At 41.5% G+C, this 16145-nt stretch overlaps 2 protein-coding genes across 6 annotated transcripts; one reads left to right on the top strand and one right to left on the bottom strand.

Annotated features, from left to right (window-relative positions):
• The first annotated feature begins 1517 nt into the window (after positions 1-1517).
• LOC110508964 (bcl-2-related ovarian killer protein homolog A) lies at positions 1518-8765 on the top strand. Of its 4 annotated transcripts, none has more exons than XM_036966473.2 (6): positions 1563-1911; positions 2522-2695; positions 3670-3798; positions 4053-4115; positions 6800-6963; positions 7558-8765. In XM_036966473.2, exons 2-6 carry the CDS (start codon positions 2530-2532, stop codon positions 7681-7683), a joined length of 648 nt encoding a protein of 215 aa, XP_036822368.1. In that variant the 5' UTR covers positions 1563-1911; positions 2522-2529; the 3' UTR covers positions 7684-8765. The 4 variants fall into 4 exon arrangements, with proteins under 4 accessions (XP_021445568.1, XP_036822368.1, XP_036822367.1 ...); XM_036966472.2 differs by having other exon boundaries at positions 1591-1911; positions 2383-2695; XM_021589893.3 differs by lacking the exon at positions 4053-4115 and having other exon boundaries at positions 1518-1911; positions 2383-2695.
• Positions 8766-8802: 37 nt separating this feature from the next.
• thap4 (THAP domain containing 4) lies at positions 8803-16145 on the bottom strand. 2 transcript variants are annotated; one of them, XM_021589895.3, is made up of 5 exons: positions 15784-16145; positions 13500-13653; positions 10122-10231; positions 9547-9650; positions 8803-9183 (listed from the first exon to the last, which is right to left on the bottom strand). In XM_021589895.3, exons 1-5 carry the CDS (start codon positions 15806-15808, stop codon positions 9067-9069), a joined length of 510 nt encoding a protein of 169 aa, XP_021445570.2. In that variant the 5' UTR covers positions 15809-16145; the 3' UTR covers positions 8803-9066. The 2 variants fall into 2 exon arrangements, with proteins under 2 accessions (XP_021445570.2, XP_090081208.1); XM_090225082.1 differs by lacking the exons at positions 10122-10231; positions 15784-16145.

Below are 16145 nucleotides of genomic sequence, written 5' to 3' on the forward strand. Positions count from 1 at the left end.
CCAGAGAGGAAATATTGTGACAGGGTAGGAACCAAAGTGTCAATCAGTGTTTCTTTTTGGGGAAGAATTATGTGAGGTGTTATGTCTTGTTGGAGGCGGATCTTGGTCAGTTTAACTAGGAAAATGCCACCCTTGTCAATCTACACTATAAACGTTTGTGGAAACCCCTTCACATTAGTGGATTTGGTTAGTTCAGCCACATGTATAAAATTGAGCACATGTCCATGCAATCGGCGAATACAAACATAAGGAGAAGAATGGCCTTATACTGAAGAGCTCAGTGACTTTCAACGTGGCACAGTCATAGAATGCCACCTTTCCAACAAGTCAGTTCGTAAAATTTCTGCCCTTCTAGAGCTGCCCCTGTCAACTGTAAGTGCTGTTATTGTGAAGTGGAAACTTCTAGACACAACAACAGCTCAGCCGGGAAGTGGTAGGCCACACAGAACAGGACTGCCGAGTGCTGAAGCGCGTAACGCATGAAAAACATTTGTCCTCGGATGCAACACTACGCATCTATGCATAGTCACTTTAATAACTCCACCTACATGTACATATTACCTCAACTAACCGGTGCCCCCGTTTATTGACTCTGTACCTGTACCCCCCTGTATATAGTCTCGCTATTGTTATTTTACTGCTGCTCTTTAATTACTTGTTACTTTTATTTCTTATTCTTATCCGTATTTTTTTTTTAACTGCATTGTTATTTAGGTGCTCATAAGTAAGCATTTCACTGTAAGATCTACACATGTTGTATTCAGTGTGGTGTGGTGTGAAGCTCGCTGCCATTGGACTCAGCGGAAATTATTTGTCTGGAGTGATGAATCACAGTTCACTATCTGGCAGTCCGAAGGACTAATCTGTGTTTGGCGGATGTCAGGAGAACGCTAACTGCCCGAATACATAATGCCAACTCTAAAATGTGGTGGAGGAGGAATAATGGTCGGGGGGCTGTTTTTCAATGTCATTTGCTCATAAAGAGGTGGATTTTTTTTCTAAGCATTCTAACCCCTGTATGTGTATTAGGATTTATTACGGATCCCCATTAGTTCCTGCCAAGGTAGGAGCTACTCTTCCTGGGGTCCAGCAAAATGAAGGCATTTATAAACAATTACAAGCATTAAATTACACTACTCTACTACCACATATCTACAACACAAATTCCAAGTGATTTGAAGGTGCTCCACTCTTGGCGTCTCTGTCGTTTTGGTCAATTTAAATATAGAGATAATAAGGCTTAACAATGGGAACGGTGCCATGGGTGCGCAATATCCTTGAAGGTTTTATAGCTACTAGGCTTATGATAATAATTTTATTGAGTTTCAGCCAGGTTAGCCTATTTATTTTATGTAGCCTAGTTTTTCCCTTAATTGAAATAAAAATGTGAATGAAATTCCTTGAGATAAGCAAGAAATATGATAAAAATTAATGTTCAAATGAATATTCATGCCTATTAGGTTAAAGAAGACAACAACACATTTAGGATGTAAAGTTTATGAACCGGGCCAACGATCGTTGAGCACTGCGCCCGGTGAAGAGGGTGGGGCATGAAAAGACGCACTCTTTGGCTGCGCTTCGCGTCATCTCAACCCAAATAATTTGCTATAGAAGGAAAGCGAAGTGGACCTACCGTTTTCTATGAATTTGGTCTGCACACGAAGTACTGTCTAGTAGCTACATTTGTTAATAAGGCTTGTTTTCTGTGTTTATTGTAAAAGGTCGCGCGCGCAAGAAAAGGAATTTCATCAACGATTTTTGCGTTGAGATTGCGTTGTTTGTTAAAATTGTGACGGTATGCAGACAGGATTTGTAATTTGAGCACTGTATTCGAGAGTACTTTCCCGAAAGGATATACATGTTTTACTTTGGCACCCAAGGAATGATTTGAATCCAATCAAAATGGCATCGGTAAGATCACTGTGATGCGTGTCTTTCAGCAGGTGTCGGGTGGAATATTCTATATCAATTTAGGACGATACTCTTAATACCTATAGGTTACTAGGTTTGGTCGAGGATTAATAATGAGCAATTAATACGAAAATAGTATTTTACTAGTTTCTCAGCCTATATAAATTGGTTCATATCTAGTAAAATGAACGAGGGGAAATTCACTAGGCTATTCTAGCTTGACATATCTTTCGTACATATATATGCATATTAAATAATTGTAGACCTATGATCATTGTCGGTCTTGGCCATGCCTCTATGGCAAATTTGTGAATCATACAACCTACTGGAGTTACATAACAAAATGGTTTATTAAATTTAAGATTTCGAATGCATTTTGACCATTCTTATTTGTATTTAATTAAAAATATATATTTTGTTAACATGTCAAATGTTTGATAGGCCTAACTTTTTAAAATGTATTTTTAACAGATTTAAAGATTATCTTCATTTTGGGAGCTGCCGCTGAGCAGAACCATTCAGGCACTGATACACTGAAGTGGTCAGGTTTTTCCTAATCAGAATCCTGTTTGGGAGATGGAGGTGATTCGTCGCTCTTCTGTGTTTGCAGCCGGGGTGATGGAGGCCTTTGATCATTCCCCGTCAGACAAAGAACTGGTGTCCAAGTCCAAGGCACTGTGTAGGGACTACATACACTCTAGGCTCAACCTCTATGGGCTAGGCTCGTCCAAAACTCAGGTGGACTCAACGCTTTGTGATGTGGCTGCTGTGCTTCTCTGTCTCGGTAAGAACCTGCTGCAAACCGTTACATGTGAAACTTCACATAAAAAATAGCCTAATTTCTCTTGAGAATCCCTATGTTCCACTGAATAGATATGGTACACACTGTACTGGATTTGTCCACCACGTGTGTATCAGTGGCTTGCCTTGAGATTAAGGACTGACACCGACTGACATGCATGACCCAGAATGCTATTAAAACCGTCTGGCAGTCCGAGGTGAGGGCAATCAAGCTACTGAATGGTTCAGTGTGGTATGCTAATTGAGACAGGTGAGATGACACTTACATACCCCACAGGCCCCTCTTGTTCATCATCTATATTTACTAAATGGGTTGCGCAGGACCTGTCTGGACACACTGGTGGGCTATGGCTGATTTGTTCAGCTTGGGTTGGTTTGTGGCCAAGACAATAGATTTGTTTACTTTGTTGATCACAATACATCTCTAAAAGCTTGGTCACAGAGCCCAAAGGTTTGGGGAAAAACTGATTTAGGATAACCAGACTGGTCATAGAAACTAATGCCCCAGTGGTTCAATGACTGCCCCTTATTAGACAGTGAAACAATCTGCAGTTGCTGCATCCATTTTGGATGTATAAATGAATATGTATCCATTGATTCTTGAAGAATATAACTTTTAAATAAAGGCCTCATGAGCTTTATAAGCGTGTTTTTCTCTCCAAAGTTTGTAAACAAAGTAGATGTTAAAACACTATATAGCCTCAACATGATTGAAACTATAGGTTTGAAATCATGGCTGGTCAGTCCTTGCATCCATAGCTCTGTCTAAGAATTTGAGCGATTACATTTCTCCAGCCCTATCCCTCAGCTTTTTACCGAAACAGGCGGCTAGGCACTTTATTGTTTCAATTACGGATTGCCACTTTGTCATTAATTGGGTTGATAGACCAGTCATGCTTTCTCAGTGCTATCCTGTTCCTAAATGTCCAGCCTTGTGGTCGCCCCTGGTTTTCCTAGGTGATGAGCTGGAGTGCATGCGGCCCAGTGTCTACCGGAACGTGGCGAGACAGCTCAACATCTCAGTAGCCATGGAGACCATGGTTTCTGATGCCTTCGTTGCCGTGGCAACAGAGATATTCGCAGCAGGTGAACAACTTCAAAGGGTTGGGGGTTGATGTTGCACAAGCTGACCAGTCAGGGCTGATTTTTGGCAACACACAAGAACATCAGGTGTCTGGAACAACTGTCCTATTCCGTCACTGGTACATGAAGTCTCTGCTGTGTAAAAGCATCACACAGTAGCCTACATCTTTATTTTCTGTACATCGTGTTTTTCTGTCTATTGGACAGAGGCAAGTTGAAACTTTGACAAAAACATGCATTTATCTTTTATCTAACAGCTCACATTCCGTCACTAGTACACACAGTTTCTGCTATGGATCATGTCACTAAAGAGCGAAAAGGTAATTCAATGCCATACATTAATTACTGCTACAGTACAGCATGGGTCCCCTGGACTGCATTAATAATATGTCGCTCAAACTTGGCTCTGTGTCTGGAAAGATAAAAATAGCCTACATTCGAAAGCATTTTTCGGGCAGGCATTTAGGCAGAACTGTGACTGTTTTGACGTCACCAGAGGCATTTTGGAACACCGTGGGATTCCTCCAGACAGAAAAACAAACCTTTGACCAAGACAACGTTGGTCTTTTGGGATGTGGCGTTAAACGGCAGTATATTTATTAGACTAAAAAAAGATGAGCAAGATTCCTTACATTTAATGATTGCAAAAGAGATGAATGAGTAATGATTTAATTGTCAATCAAATGCTGCACTCAGAATAATGGATTGTAATGGATCAAAATCCCAACTCTGATCATGAACTGTAATTAAAAAAACGATTGAGTGTTTCAACTTCCAACCATAGACCATTATGACATCATTGGATTACATTCGATAAGGATGTGCTTTGGCTAGACGTTCCGTGTAACCTCGTCTCTCGTCTTTTACTCATTGCCAAGTGCACAAACTAATCTTGCTTCCCCAATGTCCCCGATTTCTCTCCCTTCCCTTCTCTTCCTCCATCTTCTCCTTATCCCCAGACAATCTATTCTTGGCTGGGTCATCTCACGTCAGGGTCAGATCTCTGTAGGGAGTTAGACGACGTGAGTAACTCCCTGTCCCAGAGGGAGTTAGCTTGTTTAAGCCTTCCCTGAGGTCCATAGATCCCTAGAACCAGGTCATAGGTCAGTCAGTGAAGGCAAACAAAAAAGGCTTAAAGGAGGCTAATGCCATTAGCCTTCTTGTTGCATCACAGTCATATGAATAACTCCTGTTAGTTTGCTTCCTGTGAGCAACAGGTGTGCATTTCTTTGTTTATTTTTTTAACAATTTTAAGCTCTTGTGGAAAATAGTAGAAAAATGAATGTAAATAATGATTATGAAAAATGGCGTTAGGTACCCCAGCGGTTAAGAGCATTGGGCCAGTAACCGAAAAGTTGCTGGTTTGAATCCCTGAGCTGATTAAGTGAAAAATATGGCTTTGAGCAAGGCACTTAACCCTAATCACTCCTGTAAGTCTCTCTGGATAAGAGCGTCTCCTAAATGACTATAATGCAAAGAAAGAAGCAGTACTGCAGTGTTACTTCATCTATAAATATGGGCAAATGGCTCTTCTCTAAACGCTGATGAAGGATGCCACCGAAACGCGTTTGTTCTGACCTCTGAAAATATATACATCAAAGCAGACTATTTCAGTGAGTGCAGGTTTTTCCGTTCTTCAAGCCTCAGTCATGACAAGGCTGACAGCCAAACGGCTTTACTAGGAAACTAATGACCATTTCTTTGATGTAGAGCTCAGATGCGACCGCAACCGTCTTGCTCTTTCTCTCTGGATAATGGACATACTGTACAGTTGACTTCTGAAGTATGCAGTGTCTTGGGACTATCTCTGCACTAGACTGCAGCATGTAGAAGTAGAGCAATTTAAAATTATGTACCATGGGGTCTGAAATTGACACCCATAATAAAAATTTGCAAACATTTTCAATATTTCAAACCACAGGTTTTCAAGTCCAGAGAGTGGAGACTGAGATGTCAATGCAAAATGTTGATTTTTGTTGCCAATTAACCATGTCTTTGTAGGTTTTGACACGTTCCTGGGGTTATTGTCTGGAAGAGTTTCAGCCGCCTGGCAGAGGCAACCAGGTTTTTGGCTAAAATGTCCTGGTACTGGGTAAAGTTCATGACGCCTTTGACCTTAACAAGGGCCCCAGGACCAGTGGAAGCAAAATAGCCCCATAACATCAAAGATCCACCACCCTATTTTACAGTAGGTATGGGGTTATTTTCTGCTCATGTATTCTTATTGCTGTGCACGGCCAAAGAGTATTTTCTTGACATCCAACAAATATAAATTCCTGTTTGCTAAATGGCATTGGCACATTGAACTGGAGCTTTTGGTCACGACAGGAAAAAAGAGCTCATGGTCATCGGCATTGTGAACTTTACCCAGTACCAGGAGGCTGAAACTTGGCTTAACACATCAAAATATGCAAATAAATGGTTTATTGGCCACAAAAATCAACATTTTGCAATGGCCATCTCAGTCTCCGGACTTGAAATCCATGGAAAACCTGTGGTTTGAATGGAAGAAGGCCCACCATAAGCTCAGATGAAGGACATCAAGGATCTGGAAGGATGGTCTAAGATCCCTCTCGGTGTTCTACAACTCATAAAACATTTTAGAAAAAGGCTCAGTGCAGTTAAGGCATTGAAAACGAGTGTCAATGTTTACCCCTACTTTTTGTTGTTGATTGTATAACAATTAATCTTTCTCTGAGCAAATGTATTACTATAAAATATAAATACCCCTCATTTTTTGAGCCTCTAATATAGCTCAGCATTTGACTTATTTAATTTGGTCATTTTTGCTAATCTTTATCAATAGTGTCAATTTCGGACCCCAGTGTATTTGAATTGGGACCGGTGAACTGCAATGCACACTTATCAGTCTGCCTCAACTGTTTTAATATGAGCTATGTTCTTTTCATTAATGTTGCAGTATTGCAATAAATAGTATGAAGCATCGTGATCAACTAACCACAATCAGCAAACTGATCCGTGATTCTCGCTCTCTCGTCCATAGGTATCACATGGGGGAAGGTGGTATCTATGTATGCCGTGGCTGGGGCTCTGGCGGTGGACTGCGTGCGACAGAACCAGCCAGCTACGGTCCAAACCATAGTGGACAGCCTGGGCCAGTTTGTCCGCAAGAACCTGGCCCCTTGGCTGAAGAAACGCGGAGGATGGGTGAGTGGCTGGACTGTTGTTGACCAAGGGACAATTTCGTAACAACCACATCGTTGTGGTTCTTCGAACACACGACAGCGTCATTGCTCAAAATAGTATGCAGCTTCATCTGGATATGTAAAGTTTAACATTCACCTTCTACATTTGTTCGACAAATCTTATGTATGCACCACACCGAACGCGCCGCCTCTGCAACGCAATCTCAGCGTTTCATTGGAAATGAAAAGGTAATTTTGGTGTACCAAAATGCAATGACGCTGTCGGTGTATTCGAAGCAGGATGCTTATTGAAGCACAGCAGACCTTCCCCTCAATGTAGTTTTTTGAAGGATGCAGTTTAGCCTATGCTGCCCTCTAGCGGTTCAGTGGAAATGTACGGGCAACATTAAGAGATTTTGGCTTCTCAATTGTCTTTTCTTGATTCCTTACATCGCCCTCCTTCAAATATCTTAGATCTACGGTTATTTTCCTGACCTTCAATGCATGTTGATGTAACGGATGTGAAACGGCTAGCTTTGCAAAGAATGTCCTGACAGTTTCTCTTGGGCAATGTCCGTCTGTCCGTCTGACGTTGGAAATGCCTGTCTTTTTTCAGACGGACATTAAGAGGTGTGTGGTGAAGTTAGATGCCGTTCCTCAGACCCATTGGCTGTCTCCCATTGCCCAATCCTGCAAGCACTTTCTATCAACACTGTACATCTACATTATGAAGGAGCCATGAGACTTGGAAGAATTCAGGTTGAAAGAACACGCGCTTGAAGTCCTGACATTTTCTGGAAGATTGATGGCTGTCTAAACAGTGACTTTCCTTCTTGCCAAGTACAAGTCACAGTATCACATTTGTACAATCAAACAATGACTGCTCTTCTTCCAAAGAGTAGTGAGTAAATTTAATGTGGGTAGTTCCACCAATTAGGTGCCCTTTTTTACTGCAACCTAATTAAATGTCATTAGAGAAGATGATCAACTTAAGAAAATTCCACCCAAAGTCTTGGTATTTGTTTCATTAGACTATTGTTGAGTCCCAAAATGTTTTGCATGTCAACAATAAAGTTTGATGTATAACTTTCCAAATACAGAAATGTAGCCCGTATGATGCATCAGACTAGAAGTCAAAATGCTGAATGTCATTTTCCATGTGGTCTATATTAAAGGGCACTTAATTTAACAGGCTTTTAAAATGTAATTTGTGCACAATTAAAATATCAAAGGGACGCCAAGGAACTTTGGAACAACCCATTCGCTTAAGATGATCAACTTTTGCTCAATGTACTTGTACAGAACCATGTATCTTTCAGTGTCGTAATGCATTTTCCACTACTGTGTCGGAGTGAGTACTGTGGTAGGTGCTCATACCGCTGAAGTGAGATCCAGTCTGACACCTACAGCATATCATCTCTGGGACTTTACACTGAAGAAATTGACAATAAATCCAATGATTGTTTTGCTGCACCACTGTAGAGGACATGAATTGTATGATGAGCTATTCATGTTGTGGGATGCAACAGTCTAGCCAGGCTTTGCACACTTTACACTGCTGCATTTGCTAACAGATGGAACAGAACGTTAACCTTGCATTTGTTGCAATGTTTTGCTATGGTGTGCACTAATGAATACTCCCGTTGATTACAGGACAGAACGATGCCCATGGGGGATATTTTAGAATGTTGGATCTTTTTAAATCTTAATGTATTTTATTCCGATACTGTAGTGATGATTGAATCTAAAAGTATCTTTCCTGTGGTCCAGTTTACTTATTGTGCTGTATATACTTTCATATGCAAAATAAACTTTTAAACACTATTGTGATAAGTGTTGTAAACAGGAGTGAAATCACCAATTAGATTATTTGTTTTTATTCCACTTATCCATTGGGTTCAATATAGCCTCTGAGAAGGACAACTTGATTATAGTAGCATTAAATTAAGGGCTGAACACACTTAAATAGCTGCTTGTGTAACAAGTGATATCTAGAATCGGTTTATCCTCCCCAAACCCCAATGGGAGAAAACACAACACTAACCTAGATCAGCATTAATTAAGGGTCGGGAAAATCAAATTAACAAAGTCTAGTGCTTGTTATTACGCCGTCACCTCCTGGTGGTCAAGAGGAGCGACGGTAGGTGATGTGCAAATGCTGCATAAGTGGCCCACACTCCATCGCCATGGAGACAGTCTGCTCAAGCTTCCCATCCGGTCTCAGCTGGAACACTCTGGAAATCTGAGGGAGAGAACAGGAATCCATCAAATCCTAATTACTGTGGTTTAACCAGAGTAGTGCACTTGACACCAGAGAGTATCCAATTGGAAGGGAGCTTGTTCAATTCTGTAACACTATTGGATCTGTCCATTTTGGAAAACTTGACGTAACACATGTCAAGATCCAAAAGAACCAGAAAGTTGTAAGCAACTTGGCACAAGGTAGTTTCTAAGCCCAAGTCCTAAGCTCCCTGGTATTTACAGATCAGGAAATAGCAAAGCAGTAAGTTGTTTTTGGACCAACCATTGAATATCTATTAGGGAAATAGGCCAAATTTTGTTGGATCGAAAAGAGTATCAACAGACTGGAAAGTGGCAGTCTCACCTGCTGTACATGGGGTTCTTTAGCGAAGGAGGTTCTGGCCAGGGCATGGGTGTGTAGAGTTAACTGCTGTCCAGTCAGGTCTCCTTCCTCAATCTCCACCAGGCCTGTAAAGTGAACTCCAGATTTATAGGAGGTTCGATCTCATGGACAGATCAATGCAAACAACTGATACTGTAAAATCTGTTGAACTAATAGGATGATGAGCAGCAGTAGTGGTGTTTTGTCACTGATTATTTGGACAAAAAAAAAAAAAAAAAAAAAAAAAAACATTTGGAGGGGACATTTGGCCATAACTTGCAAAGAGAGAGGGTGGAACTCGTTCTGTTTCTGCTCCAGTTCTAGTAGCTTTTCATCTCTTCTCTCAATACGTATGGAACCAGAACTTAAATCGAGCCGCTGACTAATTACGTGAGACTTCAGATTTGGGTTATCTGAGATTAGAGGTTCAGACCTGGTTTAATAGCGTAGTTGAACTGACAGATGAAAGATTGCAGATTCAAGTCCCACTTGGGCAACGCTCTAAATGATCTGAAGGGTAAATCCAGGCTAGGTCTAAGCATTGAACAGTCTCGTACCTGAGTTCTGTGCTATAATGAAGGCTACTCTGTTGCCGCCTGGTTGTATTCTGATGAAGCCACACTCCCTGTGCATAGGTTTCTTATTCTCAGCATGGAATGCATTAAACCTGCAGAACAGGGGAAATAAATGTACACGTGATTATTATAACACTACGTTCATCCTAGCCCGGAAACCCAATGTCGAATTTCGTGTGGGGCATAAATTAGCATTTGGATCAGAAATTTCCTCATGACCTTTACGAGCCAGAATGTTGAATAAAATTATATTTGGAACTTACTTTACCGGTTGTCCGTGTGGTTGATCCTTTTGCAGGTAGGAATGAGAGACAATACATCCACAGGAAAGTTGATGTAATTATACTTTTCAAAGCGCTGGAAGTGCGGAGGTTTCTATCAAAGATACTGGCCAAACTTGTGCACGTTTACATGGTTCTGCGCAAGCAAATATCAAAGGCGGCATTCAAACAGTACAAGAACATTAGCCAGCAGGAATCCTCTCATCCGGAAGCATATTGTCGCTGGAGATTTTAACTTGGGAGGAACCGATGACATTTTTGTCCAAAACCGATATTTTGCTTGCAAAAAAAACCCAATACCGATAACCAATAACATTTTAGTGGCCTTAAGCATTCTAGTACAGTTAGTTTGTTGGCCTTTATCCATGTCCCTATTACCAGTAAAACAATCAAACCAATTTGTTCAGTCTCAATCAGGATTTCATCATACATGTCAAGCAGTGAAGTTTCAGCTCTGTCCATGGCCTCTTCCTCAGTACACACTCGGTGTCCTTTTCCATCTTGTCCAGCTGTCTAACATTTCATGTAAACCCTGCTTGTTTGCGTCGAAGTAGAGGTCCTTGTACCTAGCATGGTGGCGACAGTAAAGGAGATTCTGAGAAAATGCTACCGAATTGCTTATTCACAGAGTACTTGTAGAGTACTTTTGCAAGTTAACCCCATGGTCTGTGTCATCAGTTTTGTTGAGCAGGCTTTTAAATGCCATGAAAGAGGGTATCACCTTCTGCTGCAGACGCAGTTGATGAACAACTGAATTGAGAAATACGTTCGAGTGGAGCTAGGAGTGTGTTCAAGTTTCAAACAGGTTCTCAAATTCCATTTAAAATGGCAGCAGCGGTATGAGAACCAGCACATTGAGCATGCAATACGGTTTTCCTCAGTATGAAATCCTCGTCGACCCACTGTGCTGTCAGACTCAGCATGCTCATGGAGCTGATATCGCTAGTCCAAATGTGAAGCTAATAGCAGTGACGACCATAGCAAGTAGCTCATGGATGTGGGTTTCAACAATACTGTGCAACTCCGGTAGGGTAACATCTGAAAAATAGTGTCTACTTGGTAGTGTGTACCGGGGCTCGACCAGTCGGCGAAAGCCAACATCAGAGAACGTTTGATTGTCAAGGGCAATGATTTCCATTATCTTGGCGTTGATGGATTTCGCCTTTGAGTTGTCTTGCTGAAATGTTCACTCTTTCAAATGACTGCTCGACTTGAACTTGTTGGAAGTGCGCTTAGTATTTTTCTGCTTTTGTTCTGTGTAGCGCAGTATTTTTCATGCAGTCATTACATCTACGTTATATAGGTATGCACGTCAGCTTTGACATCGGTATTAAGCTAGAAATCGGGCCGATGTTGACATTTATCTAATATCGTCAGATTCCAATATGCTTACCGATATCATGCATCCCTAATTTTAACCAAATTATTCCAAAGTATCACCAACATGTATCCTAACCCATGATGCTTGACACCAAGCTCAAAGTCCTGGGTCTGGACAACACCCTCTGCAACTGGATCCTGGACTACCTGATGGACAAACCACAGGCTGAGGATTGACAACACCACCACACTACTCTTAGCACAGGTGTGTCTTCAGCCCTCTGCTGTACTCCCGGTTCACCCACGACTGACTTTGCGCGACACCAACTCTACTGAAGACACCACGGTTGTAGGCCTGATAACCAACAACGAGTCAGCCTATAGGGAGGTGGGAACTGAACTGGCATTGAGGTACCAGGACAACAACCTCTCCCTCAATAATCAGCAGAACAAAGAAGTTGACTGTTGACTTCAGAAAGCAAAGGGAACATGCCCTGATCCACAGCAACAAGACTGCATTAGTCAGCATTTTCCACTGAGGACTTGACATGGACCAATAACACCACCAGTCAGGGGTGCAACTGCGCTGCTACTTCCTAAGGCGGCTGAAGTAATTTGACATGCCATCCCCCAGTCCTCTCCCAATACTACCGCTACACCATCAAGAGCATCCTGACCAGTTGCATCATGGCCTGGTACAGGAATTGCTCTGTCCACAACCGCAAGTCCCTCCAGCAGGGGGTGAAGACGGCCCAGTGCGTCACCCATCCAGGACATCTACTTGAAACAGTGCACGAGGAAGTCTCGCACATCATCATGGACCCCACACACACACCAGCTGTTCACTTCCTTACAGTCAGGCAGACGGTATCAGAGCATGAGGTCTGATAGAAACTGTCTCTGAGCCTGTTGGTATCTACAAACTGTCAGACTGCTGAACACTTGGTCAGTCCAGTTTACCTGCTGAGTCTCTGCACACATGACCTGTACACTTGCCCCCCCCAATTCCTGCCTTCCCCAAAACGTTTAAATATTGGACTCTAAAATTGTTCCTGTATTTTATTTATTCTATTCAGCCATTTACTTTGTTCATATTCTTATCTATTGTTATTTCTTATTGTTGCATTGTCAAGAAGGAACCTGCAAGTAAGCATTTCCTTGGGTGATGTTTACCATGTAGAGAGCTTGGGACTAAGGTTCTATCTGCATTTTTGTCCAAATGTTATTGACAGCCTAGTTAAAATGTTCTCTACCTATATAGTACTCATGTTTGATAAATTCAAGATAAAAATGGCTGACACTTCAGAAATGTAAAGCCAATTATCTTAGAATCATCTTTTTTTGCAGAAAAGTTTATGTAATTCTACTTTCCTGTGGATATGTCTCACACACACCAACCTGCAAAAGAACCAACCACACAGACAAAAGGTAAAGTCAATCAAAATATAATTTTATTCATCATTCTGGCTTGGAAAGGTTGTGAGAGGAAACGTCCCTGACCCAAACACTAATTTATGCCAGACGTTGAATCCAAAACAATTAGTCATTTAGCTGACGCTTCTATCCAAAGCAACTTATGTCAAATGTATGCACGTATGACTATGTATGGTCATTACTGGCGCACTACTATACCAACTGAGCTAGAAAGGACATGATTTTTAAAAATCATAGCAGGCTAAGCGCAACCTTGACAGACTCCTTGTGTAGTGTGATTTTTGTTAGGCCTGCTGTACCCTTGTCAGCTGTCAGTCCAACTCACATGAAGTTGATGACTGGTTGGCCCACATGGGAGAAGTGCAGTCTCTCGTTGTAGCGGAAAGGCGGTATGGAGGAGAAGGAGCCCTCTCCTGGCTCATCGGACTCCCAGACCCCGAGAAGCCAGTCCAATGCCAGCAGTGCAGGGTTCAGCTCAGCTATGGGAGAACACAAGGGCTTCATATAGGGGACAGTCATTTGCGTAGGCCTAGCCGGACAACCACGGCGCATATCCAATGTCGACATAGCCTATGAGCACACAACAAAAACTCATAGTCGCTTGCCACTTCAGCTCCACCTATACGGGTTGCGTTGCTTTACTATTAATTGTTGCTAGTGGTTGTACTAAGGCTATTTTCTTGCCTGACAAAACCTGGGCAAAAAATGTGGGCAAACTCTGGGCAAAAAAATTTAATATACACATCAACATGAGTGCATTTTCATAATCACAGTAAACTTATAATAGAAAAATGTATAATAATATAAAACTAAGACTGAATGTGCCTCCATGAAGAATCCCCTCACCAATAGGTCTCTTTACCCTCAATAGGACACCCCCAGCACCTCCACCATCCCCATCAACAGGACACCCCCAGCACCTCCACATCAACCCCTCAATAGGACATCCCCAGCACCTCCACCATCAACACCTCAATAGGACACCCCCAGGCAAGAAAATAGCCTTGCCGAAATCCCCCGTTCTAATTTCCTTAATTTTGTGGGTAGAGTCAAAAATTGTGGCAAACAGTCAAATTCTTTCTATAGAACAAACTTCGTAGGCAACCGAAATTAATAATTAAAGTGTGTTATATTAAAACCGAGGGAGTAAAATGTAGGCAAGCAAGACACATTTTAGAACGACTAGTCAAATAAGACATGGAGAGATTATAAATAAATGTATTTGCCAAAATTCGTAGACTAATACACTTGAAAAAAATAGCCAAACCGAAAAAAGTGTCTTCGATCAAATGACTTCAAAAAAATGAAACGCAGCCTAACGTGATCAGAAACCTCAACTAGCATGCAAGTCGCAGCAATGAAGAATTGAGTGGCAGGGGGAGCTTTCCGGTACAATACCCGCAGTGGGAGAAGATGGCGTTAGATGGATTTTAGCCGACGTTATGCAAATTCTCATCGATTAAACATTTGACCTCAATACATTTTTATGTTTCCAAAACTATAATATGTTATGAACAGAGTGAACTACGTTTTGTAGACTTTATCCTTTGCCAAAGTTTTAATTTGGCGTTCTTCAGAACTAATGCAAGGGCGAAATGACTTATTGCACAGCACACATCAGTGTAGACGTACCCTATTGGAAATAAGCAAATGTGGGCCTATGCTAGAACGAGCCAATAGGATCTCACTAGGTTGTGCTTGGCTCGCCCACCTACTTGCGTTTTATTTAACTAGGCAAATCAGTTTCTTAATCAAATCAAATTCTTATTTGCAATGACGGCCTACCGGGGAACAGTGGGTTAACTGCCTTGTTCAGGGGCAGAACGACAGATTTTTACCTTGTCAACTTCTAACCAGATCTGTTCTGCCAACACAGTACAATGTGTGGTTCTGACTCACTAATCCAAGGTTACGCGTACTACACGTACTATATGAATGGTGTGATAATATTGACATTTTACAGTGGGGTGATTGTACTCTAATCGGGTGGATTAATTTGCTACCATTGGAAATGACTGGCCGTGGTCCATCTTGGGTTAGTTATAAAATAACTTTGGTTTAGCCCGAGAAAACAATCTCAGGACAGGATATAGCTGGGCGCACTTGCTACTAGGCTAATTCAGGACACTCATGCCTTGATGTAAGGAGCTGGCGGCAAAACGTTTGATTAAACAAGTCAGAGACAAACGAATGCATCAAATTACATATTTAAAGAGAGCGAATAGATAGATATACAATCCCTAAATCAACTAACTGGCAATAGTAAAACAAAAGTTTAAAACGATTGAGTCAACCTTAATCTAGAAAATGAATAGTGAAGTCGCCGTATGGTTGAAGTGTAGAAGGGCCATAAGCAAATGTATAAAATGTGTTTCTTGGGCCGTTATCGATATCATGAATCTAACCTTATAGCCAACCTACATAAAGCGCAATGTCGCAAGTGTTATTTATAAAAACTAAATAAAGTAAAGCTAGATCTATCGGGTAAAATTGTATCGAGTTGGTATGCTGTTGACATTGAATATACATGTATAGAGAGTAGGCTAAGTAAGCAGTTCAAGGATAAAATGTTTCACCGTTGGAATTAGATTGTAAAAAAAAATGCTTACCTGACTGGTGAAAAGGGCACGCCATTGCAAGGTTGTCTTATTCAAAGTATGTCATTATGTTAGAAAAGACCAATCTTTCGCGAAGCAGTGAAATGGTGCATATAATACTGCGACAATATTATTCTCAGGCTGTCATATTACTGACGCCCCCCTTTTTCACAGATGGATCTTCTTCTGTGGGGTTTATCGGCGGTTGGCATCCAACGTTATGGTGCATTACCGCAACCTACTGTACTGGAGTGTGGGCTAGAGACAGGGAGAAACGAAATCCTGCCAGCCCCGTTGCTCTTAAAAAATAGAACATATTTGAGGCTATATCTAATGACGTTCTACTCAATATACAATTAAACTAATTTCCTGTA

This window comes from Oncorhynchus mykiss, chromosome 28 (genome assembly GCF_057628025.1).
Source record: "Oncorhynchus mykiss isolate SJ-2025 chromosome 28, ASM5762802v1, whole genome shotgun sequence".
Classification (NCBI taxonomy): Eukaryota; Metazoa; Chordata; class Actinopteri; order Salmoniformes; family Salmonidae; genus Oncorhynchus; species Oncorhynchus mykiss.